This window comes from Aulonocara sp. 'chitande type north' Nkhata Bay, linkage group LG6 (assembly GCF_057382095.1).
Source record: "Aulonocara sp. 'chitande type north' Nkhata Bay isolate Kocher_YH1m ecotype deep benthic linkage group LG6, A_spYH_male_GT1.1, whole genome shotgun sequence".
In the NCBI taxonomy this organism is placed as follows: Eukaryota; Metazoa; Chordata; class Actinopteri; order Cichliformes; family Cichlidae; genus Aulonocara; species Aulonocara sp. 'chitande type north' Nkhata Bay.
The window spans coordinates 20,267,908-20,286,344 of NC_141349.1; the positions used below are offsets into that span (position 1 = coordinate 20,267,908).

The 18,437-nt window shown below is 40.8% G+C and overlaps 2 protein-coding genes across 2 annotated transcripts; one reads left to right on the forward strand and one right to left on the reverse strand.

The window, feature by feature from the left end:
• Window positions 1-14,077, forward strand: spag5 (sperm associated antigen 5). The gene is made up of 25 exons (XM_086295498.1): window positions 1-124; window positions 940-1,011; window positions 1,101-1,229; window positions 1,321-3,605; window positions 3,722-3,914; window positions 4,119-4,235; window positions 4,413-4,505; window positions 4,662-4,796; window positions 5,556-5,675; window positions 5,774-5,866; window positions 7,036-7,170; window positions 7,268-7,361; window positions 7,472-7,619; window positions 7,787-7,837; window positions 8,001-8,175; window positions 8,312-8,445; window positions 8,847-9,015; window positions 10,609-10,714; window positions 12,149-12,395; window positions 12,604-12,736; window positions 12,878-12,958; window positions 13,048-13,197; window positions 13,500-13,574; window positions 13,715-13,795; window positions 13,893-14,077. Exons 2-25 carry the CDS (start codon window positions 973-975, stop codon window positions 13,962-13,964), a joined length of 5,055 nt encoding a protein of 1,684 aa, XP_086151624.1. The 5' UTR covers window positions 1-124; window positions 940-972; the 3' UTR covers window positions 13,965-14,077.
• A 924-nt stretch (window positions 14,078-15,001) lies between these two features.
• Window positions 15,002-17,048, reverse strand: foxe1 (forkhead box E1). Its single transcript, XM_086297570.1, has one exon. It carries the CDS (start codon window positions 16,692-16,694, stop codon window positions 15,588-15,590), a length of 1,107 nt encoding a protein of 368 aa, XP_086153696.1. The 5' UTR covers window positions 16,695-17,048; the 3' UTR covers window positions 15,002-15,587.
• Window positions 17,049-18,437: the final 1,389 nt, after the last annotated feature.

The following is an 18,437-nucleotide window of genomic DNA, read 5'->3' on the forward strand; positions in this document are numbered from 1 at the left end:
TAACAGCGCTGCTATTCGTGTTTTTGAATCAAACGCGGTGGATGGTAGTTCAATACAAGATTTGTTTACCCTGTCCTCGTCTCTGTTAAAACGCTGGTTGACGTTAGCTGGTAAAATTTAAAAGGTAAAATACTTTTACATGATTTAAGGGCGTTTGCCTCGGACAGCTAAGCTATTAATTAAGTGCCTTTGTTAGAAGTAACTAGAGTGAGTGCAATTTACGGTTAGCTATCGACTGGTACCGGTCTCTTAAACTGTAGTTTACGCCCTTGCAATATTCACTCTTTGCAACACTTTCTGTGAATTTTAGAATTCTGTGAATTCTCACATTGATTTTCGAAGTTATTAAATTAATGCTTGAAATGGCCTATTCTTGTCAACTAGGCCAATACGTAACGCCATGTCAGTATGTGAGCTTCTCAGCTAGTTTGACACGACAAGCAGATCTCTGTGCAGGATTTTAAAGAACATTCTCACATTGTCTATCGTAAAACAACAGTTAAACTCTGCAACATGGTTGTTTGCTGTAATCGTCTTTCCTTTTGTTTCTGCCCCGGAAGAAACCTTCATAACAAGAAGACAACATCCACACAAGGGGTCATGATGGGGCTAATTTGAACTTAACAGACTCTCTCTGCACAAACGAAATGTTTAAAAAGTTCCGACTAACTTGTCTTATACAAACTGTTGAAGTCTCGTGATCGTGATTAAATTCCGGAAAGTTTTTGCAGTCAAGGAGAACTGGGGTTTGTCTTTCGTAACTTGCCTTGAAATCACATAATTCTTTAGTATGAGGAGCAAGACCCTGTTTTAGCACTCGCATGGAAAACCAACTATTTTAATGCGGAGCTATTGGTTTTACAGCCAAATAGATTAATCCGCATTTAAATCAAACTGGTAAAATATGAAATCTTTTGTCTTCCTGATTTTGTCCTCCAGTTGTAAACGTAGTTTTCTGAGAACTTCAGAGTAATGGCTTCCAGGAGTTCAAGTTCCACAGGGGAAGGCTTGGTAAGACTTTTGTATTCTGTTGTGCATACTGTACAGTGTTATCTCTGAGCATATTAGTTAATGGATAATTCAACCTTTGTTGATGGTAGCTCTCCAGCCGATCCAGCGAGCGTACCCCTCTGAGAAGTCTGGACAATGAGATTCTGCACTTGTCGACTCCCTCATCAAAGTTCAGATCAAAATCACAGATCAGTAGTGATGCTGGCAAAATGACAATGGTGGGTATACACTAATACTTACAAATATAATTTGTCTTTTTTTCTCTTTTTGTGGTGCTGTTTTTTAACCGCTACTTATTTTCATTAATAGGGTGATCTTCCACTGAGTGAACAAGAACCCCAGCTGTACTCTTCTCCATCCACCAAAATGATACAAACAAATCTTCCAAAAACTGATACAACAACTACTCAGATTGCTTGTGGACTTTCAGATATAACATTTAAATCCTTCACTTGTGCTGGTGGTGAAGTTGAGATATTAGGCTCTTTACTGCATGCAGAGGAGAGTATTATTTTATCTACGGACCAGGGTACATCTAACACTGAATCTGAAGATGGCATCATCTCTGACAGTGTGGTAATGGAGTCATGCTCTGATCACATCGAACATCCCTATCATGTTCTTGAGAAGAGTGACACTTACTCTGTTAACATCAGCGCAGCACTTCCCTGTGAAACTGACAGCACTACACCGGCTTCTTGTGATCTGGATAACAAACAAGCCACAGAAGAATCAACAGCTTTTCAGAGTGACTGCAGTGGAAAGGCAGATCTCACTTGGAAATCCTTCCTTCGTGATGGAGGTGAGGTGGAAGTTTCAGATGCCACCAGATTACACAACGAAACCATTCCTCTGCCCAAGGAAGAGCTTGGTGCTCCTCTAGAGTATGACAGTATAAATTTGACCAACTGCTTCGGTGACTTTGACCAGCAGTGTCAAGAGGAACATGCTGATCATCCATACTGTAGCCATGATGGTGGTGTTGATCCTGTCATTAAGGCTTTATCTGAGACAACACGTGGTTCAGAAAAACGTGCTAATGGACTGTCCTTTAAATCACTGGACTGCACTGGAGGAGAGATTGAAATTCCAAGAGAAGAGTCCGTTGTTCTACCAGCCGACCATACTGTTAGCAGCAGTGAGACACATGGCTATGCCATAGATTCAACTGAAATAGCTGGTGACTGTGATTTACAAAATGATAATACAGTTGGTCACTTTGATCATCCATACTGTAATGTTCAGACTCATTCATCAGCTCCATGTGACAGCCTTTTGACTACCCAGGAAGCATTGGCAGACAGCACTGAGGATGTAATGGTCAGACACTACAGTGGTAGCCCAGTGGTATCTGATAGCCAGGCTGGGAGTCAAGGTGGTGTCACAGCTGATTGTTGTATTCCAGCTGAAGATGAAAAATTAGATGAGGCCCAATTTCCCAAGAAGAAGACATCCCTTCTGCATGAGGACCAGATTGTAATCTGTCCCCTCAGTGAAAACTATCTGTTCACTTCCATCACACATGATTATTGTCAAGATGCCTTTGAAGATGCTAACAGCCAACAGAACAATGGTGAAGCTGTGGTAGCTACTGACCCATCAGCTGTTAGCAGATCTCTGGTGGCTAATGGATCTTTAAAAGCTTTGGATACTGAAACTGTAAAATGCAAAGGGCAAGAAATGCTTAACTGTACCGTGAATCCTGCTGACAGTGCATTGTCTCTCGTGGTTCAGACTACTCAGATTTCTGACTGCAGTCAACTTGCAGGTTCAGCAGAGAGCCCTTCAGCTGTGGAAGTGCAACAGCAAGACCAAGAGGAGCATGTCTCTGAAGTGAACTCCACCAGAGGACCCGCTGAATCCAGTGGGGAAAAAGACAGTGCCATTGGCTCATCTGGAAATGCACCTGCTCTTTGTAACTCTGCAGAAAAATCTCATGCAGAGAACCTTACTGATGTACTGAAAGCGCTGTCGGAGTGTCCCTCGGTTACCTCAGCTTTGGGGTTGGGAATGTTTAGTCCCGTTAGGAGAGCTTCTCTGTCTTTTTTAAAGACTTTTGGGGATCCTGCTCAAGGCAAGTTTGCAGCTGATGACTCTGCTATTGAGGGTGAGAAAACCTTGTTTGCTCTTCTTAATGCTGACCGTGCTGGGTTGTGGGCGGAGCAACTGGAAAGCCCAATGCCTCATCCTCTGTTAAACTCCACCGCCCTGGGTCAGAATCCTGGTCTGAGCCCACTATGGGAGCCAGTTAAGGATTTGGGACAGAAAGTCTCTGCAGAGCCTCAGACTGAAGCTGAGAAACCACTGCTGAATTTCCCACTGATTTCCGATGGTCCGTTTCAGCAGCAGCTTCGACAAATGGCAGAGTTCCTCATGATGGCGTCTGGAAAGATGGGCCCTGCTGCTGTCTCTGCTCCTGCTCCACCTCCTGCCCCTCCAGCCAAAGCTGCTCCTGTAAAGTCTCACAGTGTCTGTGTGGGCAGTAGTCCTGTGAAACTGGTTGACCACAGCCTCAATACTTCTGGCCTGTTTGAGAGGAAGAGGGAATTCTCTGTGGCTGATTCCTGCACTATGACTGACCCGCTCCTCTGGAAGTAAGTGCCCATTGTAAATTGGCCATTTATTCAACAGTTGTGAGTATAGATGAAGCTAAATCTGCTTTTAGTATTTTCTTTGTTTGCCTCTCAGTATTCTTTCATTGGTTTTCCAGTTTACCTCCAGGCAGCTTGGAGTCCCTCCCAAGACAGGAGCTGGAACAGAGGTTAATGTCTAGCATGACGATGGTTGAGGCCCTGGTGCAACAGCTGACTGCAGCGAGGGCACAAGGACGTCCGCTTGCAGGCCCTGCTCCTTCAGACCTCCGGGAGAAACTCGTGCAGACAGACCACACCGAACTCAGTCAGGTATCTGTTGACATCTACATTTTGTTTAAAGGGGACCTGTTATGCTCATTTTCTACTCTATATTTAGATTTTTGGACTCTATTAGAGTAGTTTCGCATATGTCACAGCTTAAAATATTCCTCAAACGGAAGCTTTCAACTCTGATCTCATTATATAACAAAGGATTACTGCTTAAGTAGTCAGTTGTTTATATTTTATATCTAGACCACAATGTATAGAGACCTGTATGTGGAAGCTTTGAGTCGGATTGGGGAGTTGGAGCTTGATGGGAGTTCTCTACAAAACGTTATCCAGAGTCTGCAAGACATGAAGATCACCATGGTAAGTCACAAACAACCACACAGCTCATGTTGTTTAAACTGGGATATAATGCTCAAACACGTCTCACTGGCTTTTTTTTTTGTGTGTGTGTGTGTGTGTGTGTGTGTGTGTGTGTGTGTATTGAGACAGTCAATATTTTCTTTACTAAGAGTAAAGTGTGTGTATTTGTCCCAACAGACTTCTGTCAGAAGTGACACAGACGCTGCTCTCTCTAACATGAATGAAATTGGTGACATAGTCAGAGAGGACCATCAAAGCCTCATTTCACATGTACGTACAGCATGTTACCTCATTCTGTCTCATACAAGTTAAACAGTATGCTTGTTTTTGTAATTATTCATCAGTTATTTATGGCTTAAGGTGTTAGTGTAACATGATTATGTGCTACAACTGAGTTGAGGTATATTTTTCTCATGTTGTTTTTAGTATGGGCACATGAAGTCTCTACTTGAGAAATCAAAGGACATACAGAGCAGAATGATGCAGAAGGTCAAAGAAGCTCTTCATCAGAGAAATGACATGAGGACTCAAATGGAAGAAGCCTTCACAGCAAAGGAGGCAGTAAGTCCTTTTGGGGTGTTTTAGTTGTTTAGTCTAAATGTAGAGGAACGGCAACCTCCTGAGGAGAAGGGTGTACTATGAAGCACGTTCAATACAGCCAGCCATTCTTTGCGTTAGCTGGCTTGACAAAACCTAAAACCCCAGTGAGAGATGAAGCTGGTTCTCAGCTTTCTTTGTTAATCCAGGCTTCCTGCTTCAGGCTCTGTTCACAATCACATTAAAGGGAGCATTTATCTGCCTTTCTTCTTCTGCATAAGTCTATTGAGAATGTCTGATTGGAGCAGGTTGTGCTCAGAGCATTGGGTAATGGAGATCTATAAACGTTATTGAAAAATATATCAGTAAAATGGACATTAGTGTGAAAAATAAGATAACAGAGTAATGCTGCCGAGAATCATTAATGTGATAAATTTGTTAAATTGTGTTTATGTTACTGCTCAGTGCTGCTGTTTATTTCAATTTAAGCAAAAAGTAGCAGTTAAAGCATACTAGAATCAGTTCAAAGGTTGCGTTTCCAGGTAATGTGTTTAGCATAAGTTACTGTGGTGATCTAGCCAGGTTAAAAAGAGAGCCACCTTTGTGACACAAAAAACCTCTCTGTCTGTTAAACATAGCTCACTGTGTAAACACCTCTGCTTTAGCTGACCAACAGTTTTTCTGGAGCATATAAAAATATCTGCAGAAGTTATGCTGGCTGTGTGTTTAAGAGGATTATTTGTTCCAGGGGTATTAAATGTGTGTGTGGTTGTGTGTTGTCAGGCTTTCAGTGCGATGGAACAGCTGAGGACACACTGTGCCACAGAAATTTCACTTCTGGAGAAGAGTGTGGGGTCTCAGCAAGAGCTGCTGGCCACCCTAAACCAGAGCTATCCAGAACTGGTACAGATTACAAGCCAAAAAATAAACAGCTCAATAATTGTATTTAAAGTAATATGTGAGTGTCATTTCTTTGTTTCTTTTTGTCTTTACTAATGCAGGTTGTGTTAAACAAGGCTTATAATGCAACCCTGGACTCTGCTTCAGATCTTTTGTCTGAAACCATGGATGAACAGTCCGCTTTGATGAAAGAGGTACGCTCATACTAAAAACCTTGAACTATGACAGTCAATGAACATGTATCACAGCAGTTTCTATATGATGGCAAAGAAACAAAGAACCAGTGTTTTGGTTCCAGTTCTTATGTTTTCATTTTTAGTTTAATCTGAGTGACATTGATAGCAGCACAGTGGCTCCGTTTGAATGGTGTTTACTGCTGTTGTAGTTTGTGGGTTTCTAAAAACACGAGGCTTTGGTGTAAAATCCACCACATGAGCATCCTGTACATAATAGTGCTGTTTAAAGGTACAGTCAGTCATTTTTTGGTTGAGGATATTCTCAGTACTCATAAGTATACATTGAAGTGTATAATTATGTCTTCCTACAAATTGATACGCTCTCGTAAAACTGGAAATAAAATACATAGGAGCATGTGCTGGTTTGTGGAAGCCCCTGTGTTGCCTGGCCATGTTGAATACAGTGGCCGAGATGGACATCAGCTAATCATGTTTTATGTATGCGGCTGCAGACCGGCTGCATACGTAGCACGCCAAAGACTCAGACAAGCTCCATATCGGTTTGTTGCCGTTCGTGTCTTGTGCCATGGAGGCAAGTTGCATTTTCTGTCTGCACCTTCAGACTCAAGATATAAAAGATCACACCTATGTTTTATCATCTGAGAAGTGGTTTCCTTCACTAAAGGAGTGAAAATGTGAACGAAAGAGACTGTGACCGGCCTCTGGATAAAACAAGAGTAGATTAAAGGAATTGCAGAAAGGGAGATTATGAAGGTGACACAGAAGTCACTGGGGTTCTGCTCAATATTTTGTCTTTTTATGTTTATTTTATAAACATGTATATCCTATAGTGGCCACTGTAGCTACGATTATGCACTTGAATTAGGTGGTGTAAGAAAACAGAATTCAGTTGGCTGTAATCTACTGCCATCTAGTGGTGAGATTATTATTATTATTATTATTATTATTATTATTATTATTATTATTATTATTATTATTATTATTATTATTATCATCATCTTCTTGCAGTGTACCTTTTTCTAAAATTCGGTTTGAAATTCCATTTAATGTGTTCTAATGTTGTTTAGTTGAAACTTTAGGTGCTTTAATACAGCCTTCACTATTAGAGCATTTACTGCTCTGTTAAAATGTGATAATGCGTTGATGCTAATGCCATCTGTTTATAGCTCTTCATGGTCAGGAGCCTTCTGCACAAAACTGCTCCCATGCTCCTGAAGCTGAACGAGAAAGCTGCCGCTGCTTTGAGAGAGAGAGATGAGCACATGTCTGCAAGAGACCAAGCTGTTGAAGAGCGAGAGCAGGTAAGGCATCTGTTATATTCAGGATATTTACAGCCTTGTACCTGTAGTCAACATGTCTGATTAAAATTATTCATATGCTTAAAAAAAACCTCATCAGATTGAAGCAGAACTGAATGAAACTCATTCGAATTTCCAAGCTGCCAGGGAGCAGATTGGAGATTTAAATCTGCAGGTGACAATTCTGACATCAGGTAAAAACTGAAATAACTCTCTGGCTATTTCGCTCCCTCTTTTTCAAAATGCTTTCTTTCTTGACAACCTATGGACTTAAACTTTTTTTTTTTTAAATAAATAAATCCAGAGATGTGTGTACTGCGAGAGAAGTTGACTGAAAAAGAAGAAGAGACGGGTCAGCTAGAGAGGAAGGTGACGGAGCTGTCTGCTACAGTTTCCTCCACGCTGGCATCCTACACTTTCTTGGAGCAGGCCCTGGCTGCTGAGACTACAAAGTATGATGCTCCTTATTGATGAAAGAAATCAAGCATAGAAATTTAAAAATGGAAGTGAACACTGGGTTGGTGGTTACTTGTTAACAGGGTAAACTTTGAAAGGCAAAAAAAAAGCCCTGAATTGCAGCATGTGCTTTAAAATAGGCCTTATTTTGTTTTTATTCAAGGTTGCAGGAGTCGTGGAAAGACAAACAAGAGGCTAAAGATCGAGCAAATGAGTAAGTGTTGGTTAATAGTAAAGGATAAAAAAAAAAAAAAATTGAAGAAAGAAGAAAAATGTAACCAGTGGTTACATTTTTACTATAATTTTACATAAATGTTGCAGTATATATCCGAATACTGCTGTGTTTTTTTTTTTTTTTTCTTTTTGACCTTGTCCAGCTTGGAGGCATCACTGGGTCAGTCGGAGCAGCGGGTGTGCGAGTTGAGTCGGGCTCTGGCTCAGAGTGAGGAGCAGCTCAGTCAGCTGCAGTCCCTCTCACAGTCTCAGAGTCGGCAGATCCAGCAGCTCCAGGATGTCTGTACACAGCTCAGTGGTGTGCGGGAAATGAACGAGGTGAGCATTAGAGAGGGTATCTGTCTCATTTAACACCAGAGAAGCATGAGGCGTTTGGTTATTACAGGAATAATATGCGACTTAACCTTGAGGGGAGGATGTTAGGTTTAATTTTCCTGCTGTCTGTGTGCATCAGTTCCTACAGATGGAGAACGAGTTGGCGAGGGAGCAGATGGCAGAAAGTGAGCGTATGCTAAGGGAAAACCTGCAGAGCCTTCGGGAGAGGAACATCCAGTGTGAGGACCTGAAGAAAGAAGTTTGTCAACTTAAGTAAGTATAAATAAGCCATTGAGGGTGATGTGCTTGAAAAGCCCAAACTGAGCCTGAAAAAACTTTCGGATTAAATAGAACAAAATTGTCTGTCTGTGCTCAGTTTCTTAGATCAGGGATGTCAAACTCATTTTACATCGAGGGCTACATACAGCCCACTTTTCTAGTTCTTAACTATGATGGGGTAGTATGAATGGCTGTGGGGGCAGGTCTATATCAACAGGAAAAACTGTAAAATGTTCAAGGATTAATACTCACATACATATTTTCTGGACTGGAGTCTTTTGCCTTATGGCCTTATGTTTGTAATAATAAATCTTAGTGCAAATTGTTCTCATGATGTTTAACATTTTGTTGGCACACTGAATGATAACTTGCCTCTGTGTGTTTGTGTGATGGAGGCTTGAGAACGGGAATTTGCAGGAAGAACTTAAAGCCACAAGGTCCAGAGCCAGGACAGCAAACCTGGAGCTTGAAGAGAAGATGGCTCAGGCGGTCACAGAAATCACTTTGCTGCATCACACACTGAGGGGACTGACCAACAAGCTCCATGAAGAACTTGATGAAAAGGTAAAACAATATCAGAACTAGGCCCGGGTTTTGTCACTGATTCCTACAACCGATTCAATTCTGATTCACAAGGTTTGATTCCATTCAGTTAGATTTTGACTTGGTCAGAAATATTATCATCCAAGATCATTTATCTTGGGTATGTACTGTCGAAAGAACCCTCTAAATTCGATACATACTTTTTGGAAGTTAAGAACAGAATCTAAAGCAGTTACAATATTGCACTTTTTATTTAACCTGTTGAGCCCCAGGAGCTTTTCTGAGGTTTCTGCTTGAAAATGACACGCCCAAAGCGACTTGACTGATTCTCTGGAATTATAAACTCAGTGTAAACTTTCTAGGTATAAAAATAAAGCTGACACTTAATCAGAGGTGTAAGCACCACAGCAGATGCCATCGTGTCAAAGTTACTGAGGATAAAACAGAAAATATGAAGGAGTTTTTCTAAGCCTGGTCTGTTATAGCAGATAAATCCCTTGAAAATATTCTGCAGTAGATCGAGAACTGAAGAAAACCATGAAACAGCATATCAACATTACCTGATGCTGCAGAGCAAAGTTTCAGACGCTTTATTAGAGGCATAGTTAAGCGTTTGAAATTTGGCATAATTTGTAAAAGTTGAAATTTCTTCAGTATTGAACAGCAGAAATTAGAGTTTCTTGTCAGTTATTTTTTTGGAGGGGAAAAACAAACAACAAAAACGAGAGGCAGACAACACTGTCCACAACAGGAGACCGGTGCGTAATATGCAAGGGAATAAAGTAGAAAATAAACACTTTTGATTGGAAACTGGTCTCGAGCACAGAGAGAGAGAGCGATTTTTCTTTTTTTTTTCTTTTTTTTTTTTAATTTTATTTATTTATTTTTTTTTAAATCGTGGTGGAAGCAAAACAGTTGTACGTGAAGTGTAGTTTTGATCTTTTGGTGCTGGTTCAGTGAATTTTGGTCAGTTTCAGAATCTGAGTTGCCGGCTTTTAGCTTTTATATCCTTTTGCGGAGCCTGTTTTTCTTGGTCTTTAATCTTTTGCTGTTTTAGTTGTTTGGATGTGGATGGAGCTCATTGAATATCAGTATTTGTTACAGGCTTCTTTCCCCTTTCTGTTTGCTTTGTACAGCCCATTAAAAGCATAGTTACAATTTATCCTTTGTATTTTTTATATTGTCTATTTTATTACTTAATGTTCTATGTTTTATTTTAATGTTCTGTTTTATTTTAACCTTCGTGTACAGTGCTTTGTGACTGCCTGTCTAAACTTACTAGTTTTGGTAATGGTGAAATGATGCAGCTGGAAGCTCAATTTCACAGATGTTAGTTTAATTGGGCCCTGATATGGACTCCACTGTATGTGCAGATGAGCTGCGACAAGTAATGCAAATGCATAGAGTATGCAAAGCTTAATTTTGAAATTAAATTAAAAGAATGCGTCGTTGTGGCTGTGAGCTCTTGACATTTGCAGTTGTAATTTGGACATCAGAAGCAACTGTTTACAGCATTTATAAATCATGTTGTAACATCATTTACTATTGAACTTATGCTATAGATGCAGTACTGCATGTCTTTTCCCACTTGGATTTAAATGTCTTACTTTTCAGAAACCACAGATGTGTGAAGAGTCTCAGTCAGTCCACAGCGTGGAGCGTTGTGCCTCAACTGCTGAGAGAGAGGAAGAGGTCAAAACAGACACTCCTGCTGAAACAGGTACTGTTGTTCACCCCATGTGTGTCAGTTCACTCATAAGTAAGATGCTAGTTTTTCTTTTTCTCTTTTAAATTGATTATTAAAAAAATATAACGTGTCAGCATTTGTTTTTCATCCTAAACACAACAGGAGGCACTGTGATTCTGATCACATCACTCACTCAAACACAGAGTTGAAGCTGGAAAACATGGTCGAGCTGGTTGAATTTAGTCACTTATAGAATCTCATTTTAGTAGCAACAAGCTCCATCAGATGTTATTGTAACTGCTAATGAAGCTTCCACTCTTTCAGTTGATCAGGTTACTACATCTCACCTGGGTTAAGGTCAGGACTCTGAGCCAATACCTGAACTGTCAGACCCCGGTGTTGCACCCGGGCTGATCCCTCCTGGTGGTGTGTGATGGCATGTTTCCTCCAGACTTGTCATTTCATTTGTCCACATAACATCGTCCCATAGTGACCTGTCTTTTTGGATAACAGCACATTCCTTTGCTGTATCTTCCTTAAAGTCGACACATGAGATTTCATGCATATGCTCCTACTTTTGGGGTTTTCTTTAGCCTTACAAGTTGCCATGGGGATCTTTGCATCCACTTGTGGAGTGATGAGCACCTTTTCTAGCTTGTAACGCTTCATCTACGGTGCTGCGACTCCTCATTAAGAAGAACAGGCTTTCTCAGTAACCAGACTTTACATAGTCGTGTTAGTGAGTCACCTCCTGCAAATCACAATGCACAAACACTTGACTTCTATGAAAGTTGTTAGCACGGAGGTTCACTTTCTTTTTTAGGCCTATGAATAGTGTTTTCACATGGAAAGTACAGCTGTTTGTTTATACAGATTACGCTGTCTGTAGTTTGATGAAGATCAAACTATTCAAATTTCAAATTCAAAAAGTTTTTAGTTCACTTGTAATGTGGTCCAGCGTAATTATGTTGTTAAGCCAGCTGCAAGCAAGTCTCTTTAAATAGTCACGCTGAGATTCCCTCAGAGAGCAGTGTGATTTGAATGTCTCAAACATGATTTGAATACGTGCTCAGCATGTCGTATGTGTCTCCTTTATGAAAAGGAGGTATTAATTTCATTGTTTGAAGGCTTAGTGGTGCGTTACCAAAAAACAAAAGAACTGGGTCTTTTTTTTTTCTTTTTTTCTCAAGGAGGCATCAATAATATGATTGCATAATATAAAAATTCTTTCTTCAATGGTCCTTTTCTTACCAACTTTTCTATATGAGCTACACATGCACTTCAATTCATCCTGTTTTTCCCTTGGATAAAGGAGGTAGTGGGCAACGTTTTTCTTATAGGAATCATTTTCAGGTGGGAATATATCTGCACAGCCACCAGGGACTGTAATAAAAAATGGAACAGATAATAAAAGTCTAAAATGTAATTATAATAATAAGAAACAACTAAGTTTTACTTTCTCTTCAGTCCCTTCAGACACTCTCGAGCCACAGCGTGAAGCTTTGTTCAGCGAGATGAGCGCCTTCACCCGCATCGCAGCCATCACTCCTAAAAAGAATATGAGCACAGTCGAGATTCAACCAGAGGAAGAGGAGCAAAGCCACCTGGCGGAGCTGCTTACTGGCCTGGGCAGCACCGTCACCGAGCTCGTCAGCACTCTGAAGCTGGTGCAGCAGCGCAGAGACGCTCAGCTGGAGGAGCTGCATGGCCAAATGTAAGCTGTAATGTAAAATTATTATTTTTTTAATTATTATTTTATTTTATTTTATTTCATTTTATTTATTTATTTTTAAAAACAAAGTGAAATAAATGATTTTTTCGAAAGTTGTTGTTTTGTACATTAACATCAAATGTAATCCAATTATCTTGTTGCTTTTTTCTTTTTAAACCCCCCCCAACTGTTATCTGATGTGTTATTCCAGCTGTGGCCTGCAGGTGGAGCAGCGTGCTGCAAAGAACGGACATGAAGCTGAGGTTTTTGAGCTCAAGCATCAACTCAGCCGTCTGAGTCAGCTGGTCGAGAAGGCAAATCAGGCTCTGCAGCAGAAAACTCAGGTAAGGATGACTTTTGCTGGACATCTTTTGTCCTCTATTCATCTGTGATAAGAAAGATCAGGATGGGTGCGGAGGACGGCTGACCGATGGAAGAGAAAAACTCTGAAGTTTCTTTTCTTTTTTTTTTTTTCTTTTTTTCAGGATGAGAAAATGCTGGCTAAGTTGATAGTTGAAGTGCAAGACACACAGGAAATCCTAAATAAACAGAAGACTGACAATAATGTAAGGCACCAAAATAATACTGCTGGTGTTTCTAAGCTACTACGTATTCTTGTAGTTATTGTTTAAATGCAAATGAACGTTTTCTCCAGGAATTGAGAAGGGAAATCACTGAGCTTCGTCGCGCTCTCCAGCAGTCGAAGGTGGAGTCTGAATTCCTTCGGGATGAATTGAGGAAAGCTGGCGGCCAGTCGACTAAACCGGAACATTTCATGGAAGAGAACATCAAGTCATTGAAAGAGGTATGATTTATCAGAAGCATTATTTATTACGTATTTCCATAGTTTTCAAGTTTTAAAATTGACCGAGTTTGGATTTATTTATTTATTTATTTATTTTAAACTCATGTTTTCTTGTTAGATCAGTTTTATGGTTTTATTATGTTACTTAAGTTGTACAGCACTTTGGTCAACAGCAGCTGTTTTTAAATGTGCTTATAAGTAAACTTGACTTTTCAGCCTGTTGTTGAGGAAACACTGCAGCTTAAAGGGACCCCCCCCCCCCCCTCCTCCTCTTTTCTCATAAACTTCCATTTGATCCCCAGGTGGAGAGACTGAAGGCCAGTCTTCAGGAAGCCGAGCAGGCCAAAGTAAAAATTCTTGAAAGGGCAAAGAGACATGTAAGTCCTGACCGTACCCAGCATCAATCACGTTCCTGACTACATATCAGCATTCACACAGTATTTATTGACTTAGAGGAACATTAGATGGTCTTCTTGCCAGCCATGTGAGCGTTCATGAGGATGTTCATCTCTTACAGCAAATCATCTATCAGAGCAACCAGCAGAAAAGTGAGAACGAGCTTCAGATATTAAACAACATGATCAACAGAGTTCGGGAGGTGAGAAATGTTTCATACCATGGAACATATTCTGTAAACCGCAGCGTCTGTTTGGATGTTTGCCATAATGTGCTGCTTTTTCCTTTTTGCCTCACAGACCTTGCTGTCGTTGCCGGCAGTTGTGAAGAACTGTGAACAGCTCCGGCAGCTCGTTGAATACATTGGCTGATGTGTTTATTTCCCTCGTGTGTGTTTATTCATGTTTTAGCTTGTCTGCCTTCTAAATGTTTGTATTTTTGAGAATAAAATAATTATTTGAGAATAAAATAATGCTGATATTAACCATATCTTTTATGGACACTGAACACACATGCTGAACATGTAAATGTTTTTTTTTCTCTTATAGCATCTTGGGTCTAGTGATAGTTCTTTGGTGTACAAAGATTTGCAGTTTTAAAAGAGAGAATCTTGCTTTTTCACTTAACATCAAAAGTTGAAAAAGATGGAGCCCCATGTCTCATTCATATTAAACTACAGTGCGAGTGGGTGTAAATGCCACGTTACTGCCACGTCTTCTGCTTTTTAAGGAGGTGTGTGTGCCATCATCCCAGGTGCAACAAAGTAAGCGGCAGAGTTGAAATAAAGTGGTATTCCATTTTTTGTTGTTTTTACAAGGCCATGAAAAAAACTTTTCTATTTATTCCAAGGGTTTTCACAGCATGAAGCGGTAAAAGAAAACTTTTTAAACTGGAGATAAAAGCAAGCTGCATCAATCACCAAAGGTTTCCTTTTGTTTTCTTATTAAAAAAAAAATCAATTGTCTTAGCTCTAATTGTTTTCTTTGTGTCTCATCTCGTCCGATTTGCAGGGTTTGTGTGGAAGAGGTTTCTGGTATTATGTGGTCTTAACGCAAAGGCATGAAGCATCGAGTGGCAAGTCTATTCATTTTCTTGATTAGTGGATTTGCATGTGGCCCAGTGCTGCACTGGTGTCTCGACATGCGGCTGAGACCGGTCACGGTTACTGGTGTGGCTCCAGACGGCACTTCAAACCAGCTGAGCTGACCCAGAAAGCATTAGAAGCACAAAAGAAAGAGGGTTGGACTTATTTTTGTGTGTGTGTGTTCCTGCTTTAATTTTGTCTGGACCTTTTGGCCCTCGTTACTTTATAAGACTTAAAATTAGAATTCACTTATAGCTGATACAAATATAACTCATATGGTGTAAATTTCTTCTTTCACAACTACTTCAACTGCAATCACTCATCACAAATTTAAAATCTTTTATTCTTATAGAACAAAGGTGCTTTATCATTGTTTATTTCCAAGAACAGTAAACTAAAAATGCATATTTACTTGGCAACAAAATACAAGCTGATATTTATTTTTCACACAAGCCACTTTGCTGCAAAGCCTATGACCACGAAGCACAATAATTTATACAAACAATTCATTTAAACTCAACGGAAGTGTAAAATATTCAACTGGCACATTCCAGTTTTAACAAAAAAAAAAAAAAATATCAGCACACAAAATTATATGTATGTTACAGTCACATACTTGCTGTTAAAAAGGCCTAGACATTAAAACAAAACAGCTTAATGGATATCTAAAGTAAGTTATCAGCAGTGAAAATGGTTTCTACAATTATTCAGAAAATCACAGTGGTGTTAAGAGAGGTCAGTCTGCTCAGTTTTGTCCTTGATAAACATCACAAACAAAGATAAAGCAGTTGGATTTTGTGCACAGAAATGTCTGGCTCATTTGGTGCCGTCACGAGTCTCTGTTTAAAAAAAAAAAAACCTAACAAAAAATAAAAGGTAGTGAGAAGCTGGGCTTTACATTCTCAGTAGCTTAGATAGCAGAAACAAAACGGTCCATATTCCCCGGGTAGGTGGGGTGTCTGAGGTATCCCCCAGTGTTTCCAATAGGACCTGCAGCGCTGTTATACTGGGAGAAAGACCCCAGCTGCACTGGGGAGACCCTGCCGTAATGATCCACTGTTTCTGCAGGGCCGTGAGCTGAGGGGTGGATCCGTCCTCCTGCAGCGTACCCCATGCCCTGGGTGTGACCCTGTCCGTACGAGCCCTGGTGTGCATGTTGGTGCGAATGGCTGTTTTGTCCAGAGTAGGTGAACGCCGGATGTGTAGAGGAGCGGGGTGGCACAGATCCCCCGCACGGTTGACTCTGGAAACCCGGAGCTCCCAAGCTGCAGGGACTGGATCCATTCGGAAGCCCTTCGGGACTGAAGCTCCGGCTTTGCTGCTGCATCACCTCTGGTCCTTGACCTGCCAGCATGCTGGCTGGAGTCGGGTGTCCTATGATGTTGTTGATGCTGAACATGCGGGTCTGACTGTGCCCAAACCCCGGAGGCGACGAAGAGGGATAGTAGGCAGAGGGCAGCTGCTGTCCATATGTGGGACTGAGTGTCATGTTGGGATAGACTGAGTTGGTGTACGCAGCTGGTCTGGTAATCTGAACGGGGGGAAAAACTGGTGTTTCATGCACATATGAAGTGTATGTGCTCAGGTCGCAGCGCTTAAACCTCTTCCTGCGTCTCAGAAAGCTGCCACTCTCAAACATGTCCTCAGCGTTTGGGTCCAGTGCCCAGTAGTTGCCTTTCCCAGGTCGTCCTGGCTCTCGAGGGATCTTGATAAAACAATCATTCAGAGTCAGATTATGGCGGATGGAGTTTTGCCATTTCTTTGAATTGTCTCTGTAGAAGGGGAAGCGCTCTGTGATGAATTTGTAGATACCCCCCAGTGTTAGTTTGCGGTCAGGGGAGTTGGCAATAGCCATGGAGATGAGGGCAATATAGCTGTATGGTGGTTTCCCGCGCTGGAGAGGTCTCTTCCTCCTCCGACCCCGCGGCTGCTCCTCTGTCTGCGGTGGAGGATTGGAGGCAAGCAAAGTGGTATCTGCTGGAGAGTCTTTCTCCACTTTGACCACTGGCATTGTCATGGACAGTTCAAAAGAAAGAGATAGATTACTTACTGGAAAAGCTGCACGGCAGAAGTAGTGGCACAGCTTTGACGTTGTTCCCTCTGTCAGAGAAAGCAAATTAGTAGGCAGTACCCTGACAGTGCAAATCAAAACAGGAGATCTGTCTGATATGCAGTCCTGCTCCAAGTTTGCATTCGATTGTAAATGCTCAGGGTCCTGGGTCCAAACAGTTCAGCAGTTCTTCAAAAGCAGTGGAAGTAACGGCTCTTCTGTGAAGTCCTCTTTCGTTAAATGCGGGTCTTTACTCAGTTTATTCCCGTAAAGTGTAGTCGGTTTAAGGTGAAGAGTTGAAGTGCCAATTGTTGTGCTTAAGGTGTGTGTGCGAATGAGTCACTTAGCTTTACCTGAAGAGTGTATTACCTGCAGAGACAACCTGAAGGGCCACGCCCCCTTAAACATCACATGCTCTAACATACCTAACTTCTCTACTGCTCTATTGTTCCCCTCTGTCAAAGTCTGCATACTTTGTGGAGTGAATTCTGATTTCATTTTATTATTTTTGTTTTCAAATACATATTATTTTAAATTTGGTGAGCTATCCTGAAATGGCAGGAAAAAAAATCTGCTGCACAAAATATTTATACTTTAAATGACATTGTTTCAAATATTTTAACTAATATCATTACAACTATTAAAAAACAGTAACATGAGTGTATCAATATACATTACTCACAGTTATCTTGTTGTTGTTCTATAATTGGCCTGTATTTATTTTCAGTAACCAAAACTGTCAAAACAGATATTTTTTCCTCTTTATATTCAAAGTTTACTTTAAAGCCGACCTCAGTTTATTTTAAAAAGTCCAAAATGGTCCATGTTGTTTTGATGTTTAACACTAAAAGACCTCTTTAGTGGTAACTTAACCTATGAGTTGTTTTTCTATCTTGCTTCCTTGTTTGTTTTGTGCCAGTGGTTGGCCGTGCCAGCTGTGTTAAGAGATGTAAATGTTGTCCAGACAAAGGCCCTCCTGTGATTTCAGCATGCAAAATATAAGCTATCATCATAAAGCCTGGGCACAACCCGAGAGACGGGAATAACCAACTCTTTACATAGAGATCGTTCACTGAAATTGGTAGCAATACTTGGAATAGTTTTAAAGCCACCTTTATAAAGGCGTTTGTTTCCCTACGTTTCTGTGGTGCACAAACTGTCATGTGTTGATTGCCCTGAATATTGTGAAAAATAAATTTCATTGTCATCAAAGGGTGGAGAGTATTCTGCTACTGCTGGTATGAACTCTGGGGACTCCCTGGGTTAGGGTTCACCAGCTTAATCTCTTAAACAAACTGAAAGGAAAACACAGCACACTCCCTTGCATAAAGCTAGGCAGGGTTAACATGTGTCAGTCTGAGCAAGGAGAGAGAGAGCGCAAACAGTCCGATGAAAAGTTTAGGCCTGTGGGGAGGGCCGCAGATGTGCTGTCCTGGTCTGCAGCTGCAGCACCCTGTTATATGAGGAGGTGGGTGTGGCATGTCATGATATGAGGTACTTTTTAAAGTTTTTTAGATTAACATGAGAATCTACTCTATGTGTAGCGCCTTGAAAAAGCATTTGCCCCGTTTCTGATTTCTTTCTTTCCTGTTTTAAATGCAGATTTGTCACACTTAGATATTTCAGGCCATCAAACAAATTGTGTTATTAGACAAAGAAAACCAGAGTCACTGCAAAATGCAGTTTTTAAATGATGATTTTATTTGAGGG

Excerpts from the sequence above, each read along its gene's own strand:
- spag5 (XM_086295498.1), top strand. The coding sequence starts at position 973 with ATGGCTTCCAGGAGTTCAAGTTCCACAGGGGAAGGCTTG. Across the intron at positions 3,606-3,721 it reads ACTGACCCGCTCCTCTGGAA|TTTACCTCCAGGCAGCTTGG; the intron begins GTAAGTGCCCAT and ends TTGGTTTTCCAG. Across the intron at positions 3,915-4,118 it reads ACCACACCGAACTCAGTCAG|ACCACAATGTATAGAGACCT; the intron begins GTATCTGTTGAC and ends TTTTATATCTAG.
- foxe1 (XM_086297570.1), bottom strand. The coding sequence starts at position 16,694 with ATGACAATGCCAGTGGTCAAAGTGGAGAAAGACTCTCCAGCAGATACC.